This window comes from Channa argus, chromosome 16 (assembly GCF_033026475.1).
Source record: "Channa argus isolate prfri chromosome 16, Channa argus male v1.0, whole genome shotgun sequence".
Lineage (NCBI taxonomy): Eukaryota > Metazoa > Chordata > Actinopteri > Anabantiformes > Channidae > Channa > Channa argus.
This window is the reverse complement of record NC_090212.1, coordinates 9387121-9411924: the sequence shown is the minus strand read 5'-3', so window position 1 is coordinate 9411924 and position 24804 is coordinate 9387121. Positions and strand designations below refer to the sequence as shown.

General features: G+C 40.8%; 1 protein-coding gene across 3 annotated transcripts in view; it reads left to right on the top strand.

The window, feature by feature from the left end:
* The window catches only part of LOC137101404 (latent-transforming growth factor beta-binding protein 2-like), a 77072-nt gene that overhangs the window by 24729 nt on the left and 27539 nt on the right, over nt 1-24804 (top strand). For all 3 annotated transcript variants that reach the window (XM_067479809.1, XM_067479810.1, XM_067479808.1), the window contains exons 4-12: nt 3237-3499; nt 4453-4626; nt 7442-7648; nt 8861-9132; nt 10274-10376; nt 18811-18885; nt 22420-22542; nt 22647-22811; nt 24250-24534. In XM_067479809.1, the coding sequence (XP_067335910.1) occupies nt 3237-3499; nt 4453-4626; nt 7442-7648; nt 8861-9132; nt 10274-10376; nt 18811-18885; nt 22420-22542; nt 22647-22811; nt 24250-24534 (1667 nt within the window). The remainder of the gene's footprint in view (nt 1-3236; nt 3500-4452; nt 4627-7441; nt 7649-8860; nt 9133-10273; nt 10377-18810; nt 18886-22419; nt 22543-22646; nt 22812-24249; nt 24535-24804) is intronic.

Sequence of the window (24804 nt, the reverse complement as noted above, 5' to 3'; positions counted from 1 at the left end):
AGTTCAATATATGTAGCAGCTGTGTGCCTAGTAATACTTTTGCAATGAATTGGAAGTTTCATGCGTATTGTAGCTTCTTGGCCATCGCCATGATTTGTAATTTCCACAAATGTGAGGAGTTTTAGTTCTAATAGCTTTCCATACATGTGAAATGAATAAAGATGAGTGGAAAAGGACAGTGCCAATGGATCTATGTCTTAGTTTGGAGGCCTCCTTTGCTATCAAATATTAATGGGTGCTTTGATCAAGTGTTTGGACTGAGATTTATCACCACATAAGAGTTGTTTCTCTTTGAATGTAATTATTGAGCACATGGTCTGAAAATGAAATAATACATGATATTTACTAAGCCCAGTTCAGCCTAACATGTCCAAATGAATCCCCTTGATGTAATCAAAGTTTCTAAAAAAAAAGGTATTGGCCTCCTGATTTTAACATCAGATTTTAACAACATTGTGTAGTGGATTTCCTTGGCCATCAGTAATGTATTTAGTTGAAGGAATTGTTGAAACATGTTTGAAAGACCACTTATTTTCTGAGAATTGTAATGATATATCATGTCTTTTAGGTAAATGCACTTATATAGCACTTTTCTACCTACGCACTCAAAGCACTTTACACTGCTTCTTATTCACCTATTCACAATCACACACACACTCATACACCAGTGGGGGAGCTGCTATGCAGCTGGCCAACACTCACCAGGAGCAACTAAGTTGGGGTTCAGTGTCTTGCTCAAGGAAACTTTGACATGTTACCTGAAGAGCCAGGGATTGAACCAACAACTGTGAGATTGGTGGAGAACCGCTCTACCTTCTTGCACCACAGTCACCCTACGTGTGGCGCATGTGATTAGCTTTCTCTAGCTTAGCTTACTTTGAAGACTTTAAACAAGGGGAAACACATGTTTCCTTTTTTCCCAGAGATCTGTTGTGATACCACAGTGTTGCAAAGCTCCAGACAGAATGTACTGTACAGTGCAGCAGGCTGTAAAAGTAATATAGGATTAGCACATAAAATTGTTTTTGTTATGTTAACAAAAACTATACTTCTGTCTTTAAACATTCAGTGGTCATGGAGCAACATTATCATTATTTGGGTATTTGGGTGTTCCTGTCATCCCTCTAGCTAACTTTGTCCAACTCTAACTGGCATTTTCTGTAGCTTTTATGCCAAAAACACTGATAATAGCATAGAACCCAAACTGTATATATATGGACAGCAGAATCAAAGCAGTAAGGTGGTTGGTGCTCAAAAGCTCCGTCGTGCTAGAAAAAGAGTGTTAAAAGACAAGCTTCATAAATGTTATGCTTTTTTTCAAGCATTTGTATTTGCCTAATTTCTGTCTATGCACAAATGTGCTCATTGAGCAGCTCTCTTATCAGCCCCATCAGTTATTTAATTGAAACTGTTTGACCATAATTGGATATAACACATTTTTCCATCTATCTGTTCAAACCGTGGTGTATGGATTCTTGGCAGAGGTCTTCATTCTTTTGATGTCACCCAGAACAAGTTGGGGAACGGTTTCTCCTTGGATCGAAGGGGCCTTGAAGTTCCTGACGATGACATCAAACATACCTATGTAGTTGTGTTTACCCTTTGAGGCCCCCTGATCTGCAGGCAGAGAGGGCAGCGGTGAGCTCATTGCAGGGAGGATGTCACTTTGCCATTGAACGTGACAGAGACAGGGAAAGCCACATCTGGCTGAGCCTAGGAAGTGGGCCAGGATGCTTGCGGCCCAGGTGTCAGTCAGTGATGGAAAAAAACAATCATAACTTGGAATAGGCATTGTAGCAGGATAAGCAACCTCCTGTCCATCCTTACAACCTTAACAATAGCACCTCTGATTTCCCTATGATGTAACCTATTCCTGCTTAGGAGATTGAGGATCTGGGTCAGCAGCTGTCAGCTATAGTTGCTGCCTGTGGTCTTTTGAAAAGCTGATGTGAGAAACCATTATCAGATGTTTGTCTCCCCTCTCATTTAATGTCTTCTTCCTCTTGACAGCAAGAATGTGGTGTGTACTCTGTGAATAAAGAGACATGCAGAAGCTTGTGCCACATGGATGGTGTGTGTGTGTGTTTGTGTGTGTGTGTGTGGCATGCACATGTGTGTTTATTTGCATAATTATTGTTGAGTGTCTGAGTTTCTGCATTGTTTGTATTGTTATGCAATGTGTGTCTAGAAATCACATATAATAAAACTTAATGCATGGCTTATATTGTTATTTTGGGGTTTGATTACAGTCTCAATTACCTTACACGGCCACAGGTGTGCTTTGTACAACTTTTTCTCTGATCTATGCGGCATGGTTCATCTTCGTCTTGGTCTGTTGACTGTTTGTTAGGGCAGATCAGTGGGATCCAGATGTTTTTTGCAGGGCTAAAACCAGACACTCCTAGACCCACAGTCAAGGTGGGCCCATCTGCGTGTCTGTCTGTCTGAGAGGCACGCGCCTCCCCCAGGTCTCTCACATGAGCTCAGCTTCCAGGTTGTGCAACACAGGCTCAGTTATTGACCCGAATCAAATGCTCATGAGTATGAAAACGTGCCCCTTCAAGCCCTTGTTGAGCTTTGTTCTTCAACCCTAGTTGTAATACTTCCTCCAAACACTCATAATGTTGCATCCTGGTTAGCCACATTCAGACAGAACAGGGAGTTCATATTCTAGTCAAGCCGAAACAATGAGTGATGGGAAAGGCTTGTAGTCCTGATGGAAAGATTCTCTAATGCTGTCTGCATTAGAGAAATGTGTGTGATTGGTGATCAGCTACACAAATATGCACACACAAAAACAGGGACGTTGGGGTCTTATTTCCTTTGGTTGCTTCTTACTTTATTTTTTGTTAATGAGTGATGAAAATCATCTCTTGAGAAATATGCTTAATGTCAAACAGAATCTTTCAGTAATTAGTGAGGGTCATGGCTGCACAACTTACAGCAGATGTTAGTTGAGAAATCTTTTGTGCTTAAAGAATGATATGGTATTATTAATATAATTAAAACAAAATGATTTCCTAATCATTGTTTCTCATGTATAAAATCAGTTAAGCAAAGTTATGACCTAAAACAATGTGTTTCTTTCTATGTAATTGTATTTTTCTTTGCACACACTGACTGCTTAAATGGATTTCACAGTGTTGCACATGCATTGCAGAAGGGTGTGTCTTTGGGAGTGTAGACATTTGTGGTAGGTCATATATTTATGGCCTTATGCTGATCTCTATTGACAGGACCCAGGTGAGACGGGGACCCCCTGACTCCTCCCCTCAGCAGATTGGGACTTCTCGTACTGTGAAACGTTATCCATCATCCCCTGGGCCTATCACATCCAATGCTCTACCAAGTGGCAGCTATGCAAACATTAACGGCAAAGAGCACAGGAACTGGCATGGGCACAGAAACAGTCAAAACAACGGGCACTCCATCAATAACCACAGGCCTAACACTGACAGCCAGCTGTATGGGCAGTTCAACAATGCACTATTACCAGCAGGTAACAAGAAACTAAATCTACCTGTTGGAATCTAAATGGAATTTCTCTAATGTGTAACTGTTCTTCCCCTGCCTATGCGTTCTTCCTATGCATACTACATTTATATGCATGTAACATTTGCACGATCCCATGTCATGTCAGAATAAACACAACCCATTCTGGATCAATTCACACAGGCTGATACATTCATGCATATCCTGTGGTGACTTTACTTAATGCAACATTAGCCACAAAGAAGAAAAAGGCTTGGCAGTATTCCAAACTCTTTTCCTCCACCTGACCCCACAACCTCTGTGGTCTGCATCCCACCGAACAGAAATTTGATATCAAAGCTACATACAGTGTGTGAACATGTGTATGCTGCTAATCTATGAGCAGTATGTGTGTGTGTTTGTACAGTTACATGCTGTGACATCTTTGGGAATCTGCACCATCATCGGTGACACTTAACCCTGGTGCCTCTACCCACAACAAAGTTAAATATATTCCCGTTTTTGTTTAGTTTTTTTCTCATTTTGCCAGCTTCCTATGATGGACTATCCAGTGTACACAGATGTCTGGCTGTTCAAGCTTCTCTTGTTTTTTATTCTTGTACCAGGGCAACGGCTGTTGAACAGCTTCCCACCATTACACAGTGTTCACTTGCACTCATGCTCTCTTTGTCTCCTTCACACATACACTCATCCAAAACACCTTCTCCTAAAGATAAAGCGCTTGGAAGCGATCCCAATACCTAATAGTCTCTTCCCCATTTGCTGGCCTGTGGCACATCACTCATTCAGCTGCAGCGTGCCAGTGGCCAGCCGTCAGCACACACCCTTGCACACTTATAAACCTCCCTTTGCACAGACAGGGAGTGTGTCACAGAGAAACCGAAGAAGGAAGGATGCAGCTCGTCTTTAGTCTGTCTCTGCCGTTGTTCCTGTTCAATCAGATGTGTATGTCTTTTACAGGGGCCAACCTCACCTCCAACCTGGACCGCATCAAGATTGTCTTCACACCTATGCTGTGCCGCAGAGTGTGCAGCGGCGGGCGCTGCTACAATAGCTGTGAGAAGGGAGACATTACCACAGTTTACAGTGAGACCCCACAGCACCAGCAGCCACAAAACCAGGGCTTCAGACTCTGTGAGTATCAATTCTGGGCCTTCTGATTGTCATTAATACTGATCTTTCTTGTGTAAATGCGCCTGCTTCTTCTTGTCCCTTCATTTCTCTTTTCTTACCTATTATTGTCTGTCTTGCTTACTTTCTGATTCTCAGACATTCCTCTGTCTCTATCCTACCATTGTATTCGTTTTTATATGGTGAACTTGACAAAATGGTCTCCCATTGGCAAGCTTGCTGTTCTGAATACCAATCTCAAAGAGGAGACAGAGTGGTGAAGATTAAAGCTGAGAACTACACTAAAAACTCTCACTCTCAAAGAGAAAGAGAGACAGGAAAAGCAAGAGAGACGGGGGTTGAGCAGATTAAAAGCAGGCTCTTTAAATTGGGACTAATCTTGCCTCACACACACACGTGGAGCTGGTGGTCCCACGCTCCCAACACTTAGCCCCATCTCTTTGTGGTTTACACCTCGCAGTTGGCCCCACCATTAACCATTTAACATGCTCCCTGGGAGAGCAGGACCGACTGAAAGAGGAGAGGGAGAAGCAGAAAGAGAGAAAGAGTAGCAGCGTGAACAGGATTTTATAGGGATTACATTAAACCTGCCTTTATCTCGGTGGCTTTGGTCCATATGCACACAGAAGTGTCCATGGGACCATTCACATTGTGGGCAGTGCCAAGGGGGAGGGGGTCATCCAGGTAATGCTCAGAATAATTACTACTTGTGGATCAGAGGTGAAGCGTCCACACAACATAAACATACACATACATACAGACATAGACAAGTCCGCTTGAGTCACAGCTAACTAATTTTTAGCAATTGCACTAGACTCTATAGGGAGGACGCAGCTGACTTATGAATATATAAACAGGTTGATGTTGCAGATTTATGTGCCCATTAATGGGGTTTTGGAACGTAGTGTAGATATTCCAAACACTTCAGCGTCCTGACACAGGCCTTCCACAAGACATTCCTGGCACATTCACTTCTTCCTAAGCAGTGGTTTGTTTTTATGCCCCATTTTTATTCTCTGAAATCTCTCTTTATTATGCAAAAGCATCTGTTAAAGAGTGTGTTAAAAACAGATTGCTTTCCATTTATGTTTGCATCCTGTTATTGCTTGGGTGTGCGTGTTCATTGAGGAATGTCAAGTGGACAGCAAACAGTTATCTCATACTGTTGTTATGTTCCCTACACAGTGCAGTAAAATCTCGCTGGATAATTATAACAGTCTCCCTTGATAGGCACCCTGTGTTCAACACTTGCTTTAAAGCCTGATATTAGATTGGATAGAAGTCTGTTTATTGAGTGAGAAGTGTGTGTGTGTGTCTGTTTGATTGTTAGAGGTTAGGCAGACAGGGAGCATGGTGTGCAGAGTTGACAGTAAGTTGTTTTCTAAGAATAGTTCCTGCCCCATGCCGGGGTGGGCCTGGCCTGACACACACCAGTGCAGACCTGCATCCCACATTGAGAGGATTTAATAGCCTCTCTGATTATTTAGCAAGAATGTCTGATCACAGGAGACCTTCCTGTGTGTCTGGACACCAGTGCTGGTGTTAATATATCTGTCTGTCCACATATTTTTTTTCTCTACATCCCTTTGTTTTTTCTGTTTTAAATCTATTTGGTTGACATTCTCCTCTCCTAATTCTTTTCATTCACTGTCTGTTACTTTTTTATTCCTAGTCTATCACTACCTCTCCTTCTCCTCCAGTCTCACTGTTGTTAATATTATGTGGGAGCTCATTTCCTACATGCCATCAAAACAACATCTTTCTGTTCCCTATTTGCACCTTATTAGTGTGTTAGCGTCTGTCTCAATGAGACAGAGAGGATGCTGCTCACAGCATGTATTCGTCACGAATGTATTCTTTTTTCGTTCTTCAAATGGACCATTTGTATCTCTTACTGTCTTGCAAAACAATTCTGAGAGTTGTAGTGTGTGTTACTGCTGAGCCAGAAAAGTGGAGTGCTCCGCTTTTTCATCCTTTGTGCCCGAGAATGGTTCTTTTCTTGTTTGTCATGGTTGGATAGATTTTTTTCGTTTAATGGTCTTTGATGTTTTGAGTTAGGAGAGATCAGGTCAAAGTAAATCTGGGAATGGGAGCATGCCCAGGTATGTACGGTGCTGTGCTGGCACCCATCCCATATGTGAAAACATAAAGCCAATGAAAGTGCTGTGAAAGCAGAACTGTCAAACACCATCTGCACAGTGTCAGATATTTTTTCTTTTCTTTCTATATTCAATTAGAATCTATAAATCAAAGTTTACAGGCAATGTTTTGGTATTTAGTTTACTTACAGTATATAGTTAAGAGGTAGTTGCTCTCTCTTAAAACTTCTTTATATTTTATAGTTTGGTATTGTTTCATTCAATTTCCCACAGCCAGTATTTAAGTGTTCTACGGAGATGTGCATGCACTTGTCAATTGCCATCTGAGTTGTAACAGAAAAAAACACCATCAATCATCACCCTGTACAAGAATATGTAATTACTGATTTGAGCAAAGCATGCCAACGAAGGAGGTGCATGAAGGGCAGTGCCACAACTCTCCCTTCATAACAAAGTTAAAACTTTATAAACAACATGTGGAATGAGGTCTGGTAGTGTGAAGAGGAAAAATCCATGACCACTGCTAACCATTTGCAAACAAACCTTGTTTGGGGCTTTGAGGACTTCTCCTTCTGCTTCTTATTATTGTATCCTATCCTCCTGTATGAGGATGAACATTAAAATGTGCTGTGTTGTGTTCAATAATGTCTCACATTTATAACCCTTTTTTTTTCCTTCTCTGTTACACACAACCCTGTCTTTCTCCTTTTTCTCTACAGTCTTCTGTCAGATCCCGTGTCTTAATGGAGGCCGATGCACTGGCAGGGATATATGCTGGTGTCCATCAAACTCAACAGGAAAGTTTTGCCACTTGCCCGCCCCAACTCCTGCCAGACCAACCCCTCACAGCCATAAGGATGACCGCCACCAGGGATCTAAACCTCCCTCCCACTCCATGTACACGCTGCCATTGTCCAATCAGCAAGGTACTCACTGAGCAATGTGACCAATGGGAGCCTCCCTTTACTTTAAAGTGAAGTCAGTGAAATGTATCTGCATGTCTTCCCAAAATATGTCACTCTATGAGCTTGGCAATATAATGACTGGAGAAATAGTTGACATACAACTCTAGCTGGCAAACTTACACGCTACAGTTAGTTGGACTCAGTTACAGTTTTAAATAGTGTCGCATTTTGTTTGACTATTGCTCCACTTCTCCTTTTTTAAAACAGCATACTAGTCCACTCCTTTATTTTCAACACTGTTTACTGTGCAATGCTGTGCCTTTGAGGGCCAGAAGTGGAGGTCAGAAACTATTTTGAGCTTTATAACTAATGGATGACTCAGTGGAAGTCCTCATATTGTTCTCACAATGCTGCTTTTATCACGTGGATATTAGAAACAGAGCAAGACGACATCATGAAACTATAAAAAGGAGTATTAGAGTGAAAGATTTGCTCACTTTCCTTCTCTCCTGCTATCTTTTCTTAATTTCCTCCTTGTGTCTTGCTCACCATCTTGGTCTAACAATAAGTAGAAGCAGAAGTTCCATCTTAGATCATTTAAATTCCACTCAGAAATCTTCCATCCTCCATTTTGAGTTAAATAACAAGAATAAGCCAAATTAAATAATCAGCCTAGCATCTCTATTGTTATGTGACGATGAAATTACCCTTCTTTATGCTTTATACAGTAAATGCACAGAGGCTGTTTCTTGATTAGGTCTTCTTCTTCTTGGACTCTCTCTGACATCTATCTGTAAGACTGTGATTCATGGGACTGGGTCAGGATTCTGGGAAAAAACCTGGCACTCCCTGAGATGATGCTTCCCCTATGTCAGAAGGACAAAGGAGCTCATTCTCCTCATTGCAACATCTTCTCAGCTCCTCAACAAATCTGTTTTTGGTCTTTAAGATCATTTGATTTAAACCAGAGAATTCAAAAGTCTATGTTGTTGGTGTTTTGCAAAACTTAATAGCATCTTTACTGCTGGGAATTCCCCATGTAGGTCTCTTACAGTAATTTGGTGATGAAGCAAGTATGTATTAAACAAGTTTATGCAACTTGTTAGTTGATATTTTGTATGTATATACAGCTTTTATCCCTTGGCTGAGGTATGCCTCCACTTTCAGTATTCAAAATGGTAAACTCTAAACCATCTGCTTTATTGTATAAACGTTGTGTCTTTTTTCCTCCAGTGTCTCTCCACCCATCCTTGGTGAATGTCCACATCCAGCACCCTCCAGATGCAGAGGTCCAAGTTCATCAAGTAGCTCGGGTCCAGCCTGGGCAGAGGCCGGCTACCACAGAGGGGGCTCACTCTGTCCAGCAGCGCTCCCAACCTGCAAATGGACATATTAATGAGCATAGCATCAGGCACTCACAAACCGATGGTAATGGTCATGCCAGACCACATAACCCTCAGAATGGACACGTGGGAAGATGCTTTCAGGAAACTGTAGACGGACAGGTATTATGTTAAGTCATTAAAGCATGTTATGTAAACTGTCATCACTGGCTGATCTAAGCCTCATGGTGAATTGTAATTCATTGTGGTCATTGAGAGCCAGAGGAAAGTGTTGTTTTACTGCAGGTACATTATGTTTAAATCCCCTCACCTTCTTTGTCTCAAACAGGAAGTGGTCCTGTGGCTAAGATTTATGTTGTGTGCAGGATTTATGAGCTTTAACCACACTGGCCATCTCATGTTCCACCAGTTTCCCAACAAAGGCATGTTATGATAAAGATGCATTGAGAGGACAAGGGTTAAGCTCCCATGTGGTCTCTTTTGTGGCTCAAATGTGGAGACTTTTAATGGACTGTGTGGGACAATCCATACAGTATGACATGTAATGCAGATTTAGTGTTTTTGCAAGGCGAGGATAATTTATGGGTGTCACAACAGACCTGTATTGGAAAGAAACATACCTTAGTAAAAGAGTTAAGTGGAAGTGCGTGAGCTTGGCTAATCTAGGGCTTATTACAGCATCTGTTTGCTTGGCTGTGATTAGGCATTATTTTTTAATCTTAGCCTTTAGGTTTGTGGTTGTTTTTGATTTATTACTTCAACAAGTTTGTTTGTGCTGAACTGGTGCTTCTATTTTCAGCAATTTGGTTTCATAGAGGAAAAGATTGAAATTAAATCTTTTAGACACAGTGATGTTTAAGAATGCTAATATAACTTTCCCCAAAAGAGGATACAAAAGGTTTAGTTTGCAGCCTAGCCCTTTTTCTTGCCAATATACCCAGTTTGGTCTTCTCCAGAAGAATGTACTTTCTACTGGCCCTTTAGTTTTATAAATCTCCATTGCCCAAAAATCCAATAAGTCTGATAGGGATCTATCCTCACAATTAGCCAAGTGCCTTAATGAGGCATGCCAAGATGTTCATAGTTGTTTATGTCCTTCTCCAACTAACTAGTCTCAGATGTGTCTGGTTCATTGTGTCCTAAAAACTAGGTATACACGCACATTCTGACATGAACACACTTGTGAATTCTGCTCCTGCCAGCATACAAACATTTGCACACGAACAAGCAAGCATGCAAAAACATGTAACAGTCATTTTAAAAACTTGTTTCATAGATTTAAGACAGATGTCTGTTGTTCTAGTGTGGCAAGCCTCTGCCAGGCCTGACCAAACAGGATGATTGCTGTGGAAGTGTGGGTGCCTCCTGGGGTCTGAACAAGTGCCAAAAGTGTCCAACCAAACCCGGTAAGTCATTCTGACTAAAGCTGTCAGACCTGGGACCTTTTTGCTCTGGTTTCATTACATTCTTAAAGTTGGTATGTTGCACTTCCTGCTCTGTTATGCACAATGGTTCATAACAGCAAGACAAACAGTATCTGGGCTATGCTTTAATAGTGCTCTATATTAAGGTTTTTAGTCAGTGATGCCTGTTTTATGCCTTAGCAGCAATTAATGGCTGATGATGATTAGCACACAGCATTAGATTCCTACACTTCTTTGAGGTGGTTGTACGACTTGCCCACTTGGCCAATTGTAAAGACGAAGCAGGCTTTTGCCTCTATAAACATAAAACCAGGAAGCGCACAAAAACACGTTTAGTTGAAGATTAGAGCCTGGTTTACCACCCACCCTGCAGGCTCAATGAGCCAATGTGGCTTTGCAAAGAAATGAATCGCACCAACTAGAGCTGTGGTCGGTTTGAAAAACGGCAGTAGGGATTTTGTGCGTTAGAAGGCAGGGTGGGTGGTTACACCCTTCACCATACATAGAGGCTCTCAGGTTATTATTTCTAGGGCATGGTTACAGTATGTCTCTTTACTAATTAAGATGTACTATTAGTGCCTCACAGGGAAAGAAGCTACATTGTGGTGGCACATAAGAGTTTGCTTTCAGTTATTTCCTGGCACTCATAATCATATTACATCCATGGCCGCAGATTTCAGCTGGCTGTCAAAGTCCTCATACCGTGTTTAATGTTTGACCAGGCCTTAATCAGAAGCAGACATCATCCCTCTCTGTCTACTACATCTATTGTACATGCCGATCCATTCTTTTGTCTCCCGCTCTCTATCTCGCTCAGCGTGCAAGATTCCCACTCCAAAAAGTCCACACCATGATCTTTTTTGGCTCCCAGATGTTTTCCTCTGCTCCCTTCTTTGAAGTTTTGGGGAGAAACAGAGTGGATACCCAGTTTTCTCATTTTTGTGGTTGTTTTGGGGCGGCAGTATACTCCAAGCCTGGGTCCTAGGTCAAATGCAGGCAGGCAAGAAAGGCAACACACAATAGAAAACAGAAAACTGAAGTCAAAAAATGAAGTCATGTGCTTTGTCCCAGAAGACTTAGAGGGAGCTTTAGTAACAGAAATGCTTTGAATTCTTCCAGAGTGTTATTGTTCTCAGTTTAGACACTTGACTAGATCTTTTAGCTGCTTTCCTCCTCTACTGGCCTAGGCATATGTGTTGTTATGTGTTTGACAGGTATTGTATACAACCTGGAGACAGCAGCCCCGGAAAGATTATGCAGTTTTACTCATTTAATAGTGAATGGGTCAGTTGTTGACTAGCAGCGTGTGGAAACGTCACACAGCTTTATAAGAATCTCCTGTGTCTCTTGTTGAGCATGTGATTAGAATTCTTATCAAAGTCCAGTTTGTATTTAGGGGTGTAACTAACCATTGGTCGGTTTATAGCTAGATACAAAATTGACTTTTGACTGTGGGCAAGAATTGCTACTTCACTGATGTATTATATTTGCAGAAGATGCCAACATGAACACAGTTTGAAAGGTTCTGCAGCAAACAGATTCAGGTTAATTCAGTCACCTCAGTCACCCATGTCTTATTCCACTGTCCCACTGAAATCACAGACTTAGAGCTGTTGTTTTTCTGTCTGGCTGTGTCTTTATGTGAAGTCTGAATACACATCAGTTTGAGAACAGCTAATGACAATATAAACCAGGATGTTATCTGTTATAATACACAGAGGACTGTGGCATAAAGAGGGGATTATGTGTACTGTATGTAGTGTTTGTGTGTTTGTTTGTGTTTATGTAGATAAGGGTAACGTTCTAGAGCCATGGATGCCAGCATATCAAATCTCAGTGGGAGTTGAAGCTGAGCCAGTGCCTTTAAAAGTTACATGCTGAGGATTCCTGGCCCATAATGAGATCCAGATCAAGCAGCATAGCCAGTAGTCAGCTTAACCCTCTGATTTCAATGATGAGATGGAGCAATAAACACCTCCCCATCACTAGTTCAGAGTGGGATTGTTTTGGGAAGTTTTTATAGAAACTGACCTAGAGGTGCATGCATGCATGAGAGCTTGCCTTTTACTTTTCAAAGATTGTTAAAAGGTGAGTGGGGCAATCTCAAAGGAAGCACACTGAAGAAATTTAGTTCAGTACATTACTGGGAGGTGTTTTGTCCTTTAAGAGATACAATAGTGTTGTTTGGGTGAGTTTGGAGGTTGCTTAGGCATACATTGTACTTGTATAGTAATCTGAGGTTTTTTAAAGTCAACTGAAGGCTATTTTCTGCTGCCTGAGTCTGACCCGTACTGCAGTGTTGGCATGACACTGTAATTGTGCTGGCAGCCCCTCTTTAGCTGTGGCTTTCACATCTAATGGAATTCCACAAGTTGTTTGTCTCCCCATCTGTCATTCCTGGGCAGCTTCCCTCTCTGTGACTCTTCCCGTATGCGATGCTGGGATGCTTCCCAGGGAGCCAGATCAGGGGTCCCTGGGGCCTAAAGTAACCACCACACCCACAGGAGCTTTGGCTTCCTTTAACACCTTCTTCCTGGGTCGTTGAGGTTTTCATGATGTCACTGCCTTCACTGTCTCTGTAACCCTGCTCTTTATTCCACCTTTGCGGCTCTCTTTATTAAAGGCGTAAATTTTCATGAGGTTTAGATCAATAAAGTCAGATGAGGCAAATGAAGGATGGGGCCCAAAGAGCTCCACATCTTCCAGATCTTCCCACATGAACTCATCCCCTCTAAATCTCTGATCTACTCCCCAGATATTTAATCTGACATCCATCGAGGAGCCTAAGCCTGTGCTTATTGCTTTTTATTAGCACTGATCAAACATGAATACTTGTTAATGACCAACAAAAAACAGAAAAACAGAGCGGTGACTCTGCTTTTGAAATAAGCCATGCAAGAACAGATGCATTGGAACAGTTCCACTGCAGCTTCTCCTGGTGATTAGATAGAGACGTCACATCTCTTTGACAGCATTTCATTCATTGATGTTGACTTACTGTTATACCAGCACAACTAGAAGGATGGAAATCATTAGCTGGGCAGCAGTGTGGCTAATCAGGGCTGAGCAGACATAACCACTATGAGAAATAAATCCCAGTTGGAGGCAGATGGATGTGAAATGTGTGTTGCATTTTTTAATTGAATACAAGCTATGTTAAGCACATTTTTATTAGGAATGTACTGTGGCATGCCTCCTTTTGGAACCAGCAGTAGTGGTTAATAAACTTGAGGGATGTGAGGAATGTGGGTCTGGTTTAAATATCTGTTTTATGCAGGGTTTCTCTGTCATCAGCGTCTTGTAAAGGGGTGTTAAGCAAAATTGCCAAACTGCAAACAGAGATGTAAAATAAATATATAATTTTAAGAAACAATAAGAAGTATGTTTTGAATAAAGATGTAAAAAAATCCAAAAGAATTAAATTATCCTATTATCAAAGCTTTTTTTCTAGTTGACTCACAACTGTTGTGGCATGATTGTGTTGAAGTAATATGATAAAGACTCAGTACTAATTACTCTTGATGATCAACAAAATATCCTAAAGCTTGCAGCTCTAATGTTGAATCAGCAGGAAGATGTTAATTTTTGTTATTAGCCATATGTGTATTGAATGATTAGCTTTTGATTGACTAGCAAGGACACACAGTTTACATGGCATGTGATAAGGCATGTACCAAGGAGACCTTCTGTTTTGAAAGCAAATTACTTCCCTTTCAACTTTTTGTTCCAATCAAATGTTGGCTCAAGGCCAAGAGGAGATGGTTCTGCCATCTTAGAGGTTCATAAGTCCACAAACACTGCATGTTGATTAAAGAGCTCTTATTGCCCCTGGTTTTCTCCATGGCAATATGTCAGAAAGAAAATTGCTGGAAAGGTTCCTCAGGAGGTCTTGGCTATGGTGTTGGTTGTTTTCCTATAGAGTGCCCCCCAGTGGGATGGAAAGGAAGACTATCTGCTATGGATAGCATCCATCCCTCCTCCCTTCTGTCCCAGGGGAAGCTGGATGAAAGGCATTGAGCCCTGGGACTGGTGGACCACAGCTCTGTCTTCAGCCTCTAGGCTGCAAGGTCCCCACGATGATTACATTAAGTTAGCAATTAAAGATTTGTCTACAGCCGAGGAACCCATTCAACTATAAATTCTCTCTGTTCTCAGCCCCCTGCCTCTTCCTCTCTTTCTCTCCCATTTTGCATAAGCTGCCCATTCATTTGAAAACCCTCAGCAGCATTGCCCTCAGTGGCAATTTTACCTTCATAATAAAAAGAGATCCAATAGGTTTATTCAGATTGGATTTGGAACAGCACCATCAAACAAGAAGCTTGAAGGAGTTTGAATTACACTTTCAGCTCAGGGAATTTTAGCAAATATTATTGAATAGTTGCCAGTGGAATGCCCAACACATCTGAATGGAGATGGACAATAAATTAGTGAGGGGTGAAAAAGTCTTTTGTTGAACAGGGCTAAATGGTTAGACAACAAGTGGAGTTTTCTGTCTGTGCCCTCTGTGGATTCAGACCAGTCTGGGTCTACAGTCTTTGTAACCAAGGGTGACACTAATGCACAGTTTGAGCTCACTCTTGCAAGCCAATGCCTGTGTAACTCTATGTTGTCTAAACAAGCAGTAGAAACAAGCATGAGAATGGACACATCATTAAATCTTCTATGTGTACCATCATTCTTAGCTTTTTGTAAAATAGTGAAAATCACACAGACAGGTAGTCACTGATTAATTTCAGTACAGTAGTTTAGGATTAGAATGCAGAACTCACCTATAGTAATAAATAAACTTACAAAAGTAGTTTATTAATTAAACAAAAAAGACTCTTTAGATCTCCTGATCTTTAGTGTATACTAAAGAAGGCAGCAAGTATTTAGGAGGGTCATAATCAGCTTCTGAGTGTCAGATGGTTTTGAATCTTTGCTGCAAATAAATTAACCCATGGGAACAATAAAGGTCTACTGAACTCTGAGAGCAAGAATCTAAAGATCCAGGAACGCATAGGCGAATATAAATCTTCTTATATTATTATTATATTCAGTACAATTTGACAAATTAGATCCCATGTGCAACAAATTTTACAAACGTATGCCATAAATAAAGGGTAACCACTATGTGGCGCTAAAGAATAATGTTGAATAAGGGTAATAAATATGTAACAAGTAACAAGTATGGTCAGTATCAGTCAAGGTGTGCGTGTGTGTTCTGTGTGTGTGTGGATACAGTTCAGTGCTACTTTACTTGAAATCATTAAGCAATAGGTTTGGTGTCCTTTGGGGTGGGGCTCACCCTGTTCTCAGCCACTTCTATGCAGAGAAATAACTTCTAAGTTATCTTCTGAGTCTCTGAGTTGTTCTCGGAAACCCCTGCTTCTGTTGAATACTGTCAGACTAAACTTACACGTATGCTTAATGTTGATATTACAAGCATATTTTACCTTTGGGTGAAGCTTACCTGATCTAAATCAATTTCTAATCATGTTGTACAGCATTAATGATCAAAATGTATTATCTACTGTACACAATCTTATCCAAAATCCTCACTAAATTGATTTAATTTGTTACAGCAAAATGTTAAATAAAGTTATCGTTCAATGCTGTCTTATAATGAATGACTTAAGAAAGGTTAATGAAGTTGGTCTATGATGAAGGGTTAAACTGAGCCTTAATTATTTCAGCTTAAAATGTCCAGTTTAATATATAGTTAGTGTCATGGGATGAGCCCATGCCCTGTAGAGAGTAGGTGCAAATTTGTTATCACATACTAGTATCACCAATTCTATTAGTTTTACCATCTAGCCTGCAGAATAGAGTCTTTGGGGTTTAGTTGTGTGGACAAATTCAATGTACCAGACAACCCTATTAATACAGTACATCTTATAAAAACCATTGTCGATAATTATCCAAATGTTCATGTGGTCACACACAGGTCACAGGTCCTGACTATCAAACAGGAAGTGGGAGGTCTGAAAGGTTCTTATGGCAGGGGGGAAATTAGACTCTACCACCCTGAGGTGAAATAGAGGGAGTTTTGTGATTTTATGAGAAAATAGTCTTAAATGTAATAACATTTACTGTTAACCTTCCCAGGTAAGATAACAAGGAAAATCAAAGGGATTTTGCAATCATTATCATTTTAGAATTGTATTATTATAACTGTTCACATATTCTGAGCTAGACTTAATTATTCTCACACTCTGAGTTAAACTAGTTTTACAAATACATCATGTCTGGTTTATGGGAACACGCCAACTTTACCAACTTTATTTTGCCAGTGCAGTATTTTTACATAGTTGGCTTTAAAGCAACATCTCAGACTTGTCCAATAAGGCAAGCAGAGATATGAAGTAACATGTCACTCAGATTCATGTTGTGGCTGTTATTGACTGCAGTGGTCCTCTCCACCCTCGCTAATAAGCTTTATTTTACCCTCCCACCGGGCTTTCCCTGGCATGTACTCCATGCTGTCACTCAGGACAGACTTGATCCCATCGCTGCAGGAGGGTGTGCCCACCACCCTCCTACAACAGCTCATTACTCAAACTTTGGAGGGGGGGTAGAGGGGTTTGGAGCAAGATGAGGAGCTGGGTAGACAGAAACAGTGGCTTCGCTTTGACACAGGTCCCCCTTTCCCCGTTGTCTCTTTCATGCTGACCCACTTTTGCTCTGTCAACCCTCAGGTAAATTGACCCTGCCTGGTCCACTGGGTCTCAGCAGGACCAAAACATAACTCAGCTTCTAGGACCTCATTCCAAGAAAGCCTCACAGCCTCACAGAGCCCAGTCACTCCTGGGAAAATGATGCAAACTTGTGATTGGTTCCTCTTTTGTTTTGCATTGAGAACATGCAGTATGTTCACAGGAATTTTGTGTTTGTGTCTTGTACATATTGAAAAGTGATGAATAATTTTTTCTGACCACTTGTTTTCCAGCCTAAAATCATACACAACTGAATCCATTCCAGTTACTGCACCATTATTCTGTCATTTATTCTGAAAATAAACGACAGCGGAGGAGCAATGTATACTATTGCTATTGTTCTCTGTGTGGTTATTGCAGATGAGAGAAGGAATATAGTGATGTTATCCTCTCTGGTCTAACTAATCTGCATCCAGACATCCAGCTTGTCATTTATGTCCAAAACCAGAGCTTTCTTTCAGTCAGTACTGGTTTACTGGAGCTTTGGTCAAAAACATATTGTGACTTTACTCCCTTTCCCAGAGGCCTCTGCCAGGGAGGGAGGTGTGTTTTCTTTGCTGTGGCCATGGTTTCTTGCATGTGTGACATATGTTTTCAGCCCTGCATCTCTAGCTGCAACTTCAGAGCTGTTATGTACTTTGGAGAGGTAATATTCACATTCATCGCATTTAATGATGATATTTGTTGTATATGTTGTCACCAAACATTTCCACTGCATTCACGTATTAAAAGTGCATCGATACTTGGCCGTCCATGAAACAGTTTCCAACAGTTCCATGAAACTAACAATTATGCTGTTGTTCTTTCCTCATCCTTACACACATCAACCCCACCCCCCAAAATAAGAATATGAATCTTTTTCTTTTGACATGATTTGCTAAATTCTCATTTCAGCTTATGTCATAGCAAGGGCTGCAACAAATTATCACCCTGTCTCTGTTAAGAAACCTAAAAAAATTGCTACACACTAGCCCTTTCTCTCTGTCAAACAAACAGATGGACATTCTAAGACAAACACATACATTTATTATCTCTCTGTACATTTATTAGGGCATGCCAGGACTTGACTGGGTGTAGAATGAGTAATACTTGATGTTCTATCACTGTCAGCAAGGCAATGCTGAGACATTAATAGGCACACTGAGTTATTTATAGTTTAGCATTTTTGTGAAGCTCTGTACACACCTGAAGCACACACCATATGATTGTTTTAGCGAACCACAAAAAAAAATGTTTTTGGCCGATAACTGTCATGTTAGCTGTACCTTAACTGTCATTCCTTGTGTGCACATTTAAAATGTTAGTGTCTTAAATAGACTTGCTCTGTGGTTGATGAGAAAGGTCATGGCTTGTCCTCAACATTTTTATGACTGTTTAAGAAATCCTTTCATCTATCCCTGGGGGCTGAGGAAAAATATAGCTAATATGATTATAAATGACGTCAAGTGTTATCCTTACATTCTGCTGGGTGGCATTGCTCTCTAATAAATGTGGTTGGTGGAGATCCAATTCCATACACCCACCCTGGAGTCCTACGAGGCCCAGCTGTGGGTCCCCTTATTTTTCCTCTTGCCAGGATGCTAACATCTGTAAGTTATATGTCCCCTCCTAATGCTGAGCTTCTTTTCGCCCTCTGTGATGAATGCAACGCTTTGTGACAGAGAGGCACTGTAGGCTCATTTTGCTCATTCTAATGTCATGCTTTCTCCTTGTGTTTGCAGCATTTGCAGTGATTGCAAATGGACAAGTTGAATGTCCCAAAGGTTTTAAAAGGATGAATATCACACACTGTCAAGGTAAGCTGAAAAGTGTGTTTAAAATGTATTTATTGACTGCCATATGATTTATCTCATGCATAATTTTGTTTAGCTATTACAAAGATGTACATTATGTTAAATATGCACTTAGGCTTGGTCCAGGTTCAGAGTTCAGCAGCCAATATGCTCCTGGGGTTGCTGTTTTGATTGGTAATGTGAGTGGAGAACAGTAAACCACTTGCAATTATGTTAATGTGGCTATCTGAGTATTTGTGAGGTGCTTTAGTTGCATCCTTCCCACATGTGCCAGCAAATGAAAAGCTGTGTGACAGCCAGCCTATCCACCTTTGTGTGTGTGAAATCAAACTCAGATTGGTCTGAGACATACACTTGCAGCATCCCAGAGGTGATAATTTGTTACCTGACTGGTGATTAAAAAGGAGCCAACACCTGTAGTTCTTCTAGAGAATTTGACCAGCTTATATTTCTTGGTAGTGTTAAATTTACATCACAACAGATGAATTAAACAACATTAACACACAAACCTAGCCCCAAGGAGACAGGAATATAGGCACTGCTTTATCTATCGACTTATGCTGGCACTGAAATGTAGCTCTGAGAGTCTACTTGAGCTCTGTCCATTTGATGACAGGTGTCATAGTTCCGAGGCCAATGCTCACTAAAGACTATACAGTTTAAGAATGTAAAAGTTCAACAGACAGATTTGATTGCATATATAACAGACATCATCCAGTGGTTCAGCAAGTTCAACATGTTTTCTTATCTGTACTTTTGGCTTACTGATGTTTTCAGGTAATGACTGAGCTAGGAAACATATTTTAATAAGCAAAGACCTGTGGACAAGCACACTCTTATTGTCCAATAATGTGTCAGCTAGCCAGCACACGCTGAAATGTGTCTTTCTGTTATTCATGTTTTTCATTTTTGATTATTTCAAGATGTTCCTCTCTTTCAGTTGCTCATTTCTTTATTTCTAAAAAAGCAAAGTGGACTGTTATCCACAATTTTTACTGGAGCTCTTATAAGTCTCTGTCTATTTCAGCTGCTGCACCAATTCCCAAAATTATTTCTAATATCAGTTCTTGCAGCAACTGCCAAGAAGTCAAAACACATTTTTTCTGGTATTTTGTCATTGGGAGTATGTCCAGTGTACCAAACCAGACTTTTTTAGCTGTATATTCTAACTGGAATAAAGCAGAACTAGTCTCCTATGCTAAATTAGGCCTGATTTAGTGGTCCTGCTCTGTACACTGACCCTTGTGGTCAGTGACGACCTCACTGCGATATGATAAGATGCCCTTTCAGAACCATACACAGATGTCTGACTTCAGAGACTGTTCCTTATCTTCAGAAGCTTATTCTCAGAAGCTAGGTCAGCTGAATTGGCCATTTGTTAGGCTGCATGTTAGATGAAAGGCCCACACAGATCCATGGGCAGTCTCTGTTCTGGGTGGTAAACTGGTGCTGAAAGCAGGTCATATTACTCATACACCACTTCAGAGAGGAGTCTCGCATAAATCGTTCGATGTTTTGGATCAACATAATAAAGCTACAAACATTTTTAAACACTGATATATAACATCTGTGATCTTCAGTCTTGCTCAACTCAACAGGTTGATCTGCTACAGTATATCAGCAGGAATGTGCCTGTGAAAACTTATTTTTCTCACTAATGGCTACCTTGGCTACAGTCTGTAAATTTATGCCATTTTTGGCTCCCTCAGTTATATCTGGTTTGAGCCTTCCCGTTCAGCAATAAGGGGCTCCCATTCACTACAACAGCCCATATATTATGTAATAACGACAATAATGTTGCCAATTTCCTTTATAGTTTCCATAAATTATTCTGCATGTGTTTATGATAATCCTTTTTTAACAGACAACAAGAGCAGACAAAGTCAAGTAAGGTTACAGAAGAAAGTTTTACAATTAATGTGGAACTCAGGCTGTTTTTGTTTCTTTGTGGAATTGTATCAGATGCATTACTGTCACCAATATATGTCTTGAAACAATAAAGAACAATTAAGATAAAACCTGTTGACAACCAGCGACAATTTATCAGTGAGAGCAACCAAGCATAAGCAGATGTCGAGGTTAGCGCTGGTCATGACAGGTTGTCATGGAAGTCAGTTTCAATCCCAATCAGCCCACCAGCAGACTGTAACAATAGCACTAATCTGGGACTCAACTGAACCATGGGCTAAAGACCACATGTGATGAAGGCTGAGCCCAAAGCTGACCTGAACTCTGACCAGATAGCAATTTGCTTAAACTAAGCCACACAGTTTTGTTATGTTTTTTTGAGCTCTTTAGAGTGTAAATATCAGCAGAGGCAAGCACGACATCTGTGGTCTGCTTCATCATCTTCATGCTATGCCTCACCCTTACTCATCCAAACAGGTTGCTTTTGCTAACAGAGACACAGTCTTGTTTATACTGTCATGACATAGAGGCTGGAGGCTTTTGTCAGTACAAGGCCAATTTTTCTTTAGAACTATTCAATCCTAAGAGTGAAAGTGAAAAGAGAACTGGAAAAACAAACAGTAACAGAGACGGAAAAGTAAAAACAACTGCACAATAAAGGGAACACTGAGGAATTCCCTGGATTTGCTTCAATCCACAGAATTTATCAGCCTCAGTCCTTTATAAGCTCACTTTTTCCAGCAGGAAGCAAAATAACAAAACAAGAGCAGATTAATTAGAATTGGGAAAATCTGTGGTGGCAGGCTGTCAGGTTCCAGTCATCAAAGCAATGGGAAAAGACCTAATGATGTACTCATTGTTTAACACTGTAAAACAACAAACTTTTCCTGGTCTCAGTGGGATTTCATGACTAAGCACCTGAAATATGTCCCCCTATGCTGTTGACTCGCACATTAACTGGCTAACTTGCCTCCATTTTGCTTAATGACTGTTTGAGCAGTAACAAACATCACTGGTTAACATATCCCTCATGCACACAGTTCAGGTCAGACAGAGAGAAAATTCCCTTCGACTTAAACCTGACCTTATTGGACATTGTAAAGAAAAGATTTAGAGAAAAATCTGAATCTTAAACAGTTTGCGATTTCCTCCCATGTCTGTTGGCTGTCACGTTTTGAACGTGAGCAATATACAGCTATAATATTTTGGAGTCAAAATGATACATGATTTTCAGTTTATTCTGTCTAACAGTGGTCAAATGTATTTCCCCTATGTCATCAATCATCACTACATAGCTCTAAGACAAATCTGTATCCTCTAAGTTTACATATTTCATCGCCTCCTAGCAGCTGGCGGTACATGATGTATAGCAATATAATGTGTCACCTTTCAAGGTGTAAATGGTCTCTAAAGCCTTACGTCATCTCTGCCGGTCTGCAAGCACGAAAGGTCTGTACTCTATGTGAAATGCAGTTCACCAAATCTGATATCGGCCCTTGTACCAAGTTTTGTTGAGGGGTTCAGTGGGAGTTCAAACTTTTTTAGCCAAGGGAAAAACATGACTTCATAATATTTCCATAATCAGAATGTACTAGATACCGGATAACCGACATACTGCATATTTCACAGATGTCAATGAGTGCCTATTGCCTGGGATCTGTAAAAATGCTGAATGTCTCAACACCAAAGGAAGCTACAGGTGCACATGTAAACCAGGCTACATGTTAGATGCTGCCAGGAGTCACTGTGTCTGTAAGTATTAATGATTTTAATTCAATCATAACTCTTGATATAAGATCACAGTTCTCTTATGCATTTAATTGAGTTACTTGATTGATGTATTGATTTTTTCTCAGCTGACAAGGCAGTGTCTGACCATAGGGAATTGTGCTATCGGTCAGTGTCAGCAGGCACATGTTCTATGCCCCTTGCTCAACACATCACCAAGCAAATCTGTTGCTGCAGTCGAGTAGGCAAGGCCTGGGGTGCTGGATGTGAACGCTGTCCTTTACCAGGATCAGGTAGTGTCCCAGAAAGTTGTGCACTGCTACTTATGCATTTCTCTGACATTTCCTCATATATCATCCTGTAAGCTTAACTTTCTGTATCTGTTTTTTACTGTATGTAAAGCATGTTTTGCTGGGTTAAACACTTTTGCAGATAGAAAATGTCACATGTAATCTTATGCAATAGATTGCTATGGTAGTGAAAGCACACGCAAGCAGTCACCATTTTGCTCTTTGGCAGGCATGTTAAGCAGTTCAAAATAACCAAATGTGTTTAGAGTGGAAAAGGACCAAAAACATAACAGTTTTCATATTTTGGAGGCTACACAATAGTGGGAGTCAGTCTTGTGTTATCACTCCAACCCTCAGAGAGAAACCCCACTAATAGACCGGCAATGCTTCACAGCAGAAATAAATAGCTTAGCCAAGTGAAACATGGGAAGTAGTTGTCATCTTTTTTTTCATACCGATCTAATCTTCAAAGTCTCTGAGAGAAACAGGCTGGTTTTTGGAGTGTCTGTGCTGGCCAATGATTTACTGGGATTGCTATATATCAGATATCACAGACACAGACCTCCATGCTGCTGCTGAACCGCGACTGAAACTGCACACTCACTCACAGACACACTCACACACACACACACACACACACACACTCACACAGTGTCTGATTATTTCGGACACTGGTTCTTGAACTGCCCGACAAGCTGTTAGAGCCATATTCTGCCTATTACTTGAGATTTGGTAACAGGAGCCTGCTCACTTTCACTTCTTATTTACTTCGCTAATGTGGCTCAAGATCTTATATATCCCCATTTCCCCCTCACTTTAAACTCATCATTCAGGAGCCTATCATATCCACGTTTCCTGCATTTACACAGGCATTTACAGTGACCACATATCTGTCATTACTCGTATCTCTATTCCAGATTCTTTCGGAGTAGAGTTGCTGGTTTCAGGTCAGGTAGGGGACACTATGCTTTTCAACTGTAATGGATTCACCATTGCTGAAGGTTGTTGGGCCCGGACACAAAGAGGTGCAATTCCTTCCCTTTTATCTAACCAGCCAGACCACCATTAGCCTCCAAAGAGTTTACAGGTCAGTCAGTATTACATGACCCTCTACTTCCACCACTGTCATGGCTGAGTCTCTTGGTTTGCAGATATCCCTGAACCTTTTCAAATCCCCTCATTTGTAGCCCTCTGTGACAGCTGTCATTGGCTTGCCAGCTAGCTCGTTCTGCAGTAATAGCAGAAATTTGACCCCCTCATTCACAGTGCAAAGTAGAGCCCAGCAAGCTCAACATAACAGTATTACACGGATGGCTTATGGAACTAAATATCGAACAGTAATATGGCAGTATTTTATGATAGGTTTTGGAACCTGAGAGCACCATAAAGAGGCAATGTTTTCTATGAATCTTTGATTGATGATATGTTTTCTACCCTACAGACCATTTTAAGGAGATCTGCCCAGCTGGTCATGGATATACCTACTTGCGCTCTGATGTGCAGATTTCTCTCAGACAGCTGGAAGAAGAGGATCTGCAGAGCACGGGAGTTCTATGGGAGGAGCAGAATCCCACATACGCTCAGCCTTCATCGTCCCAGCCTTCACAAACACCCCAAATCCCCCAGTACCCAGAATACCCTGAGCAACCGGATGAGTATCCTCTCAGTCCAGAGCAGCCCCTCCGTCCCTTTCACCCAGCCAGAGAGACACCTAAACAGCCAGGAGGTGAGAAGAAAATCTTTAGAACATGAAATCTTTGCCAAATTCTCTTTTAGGTTAGTAAATGTTTACTTTAGATAATGAAAAGATGAACAGTTGTTGCTGCTGAATGTACCTATTAATGCTTAGGTCTCAGAGTCATCTAAACAGGGTATTCACTTAACCACTTAAATATTTTTACAAAAAAAAAACAGTATAAACAATACAGGGCAGCTGAGTGACTGCACAATGGGGTTTTTTCCTACTTGATGTAAATGGATTAGATTTCAGTGTAAG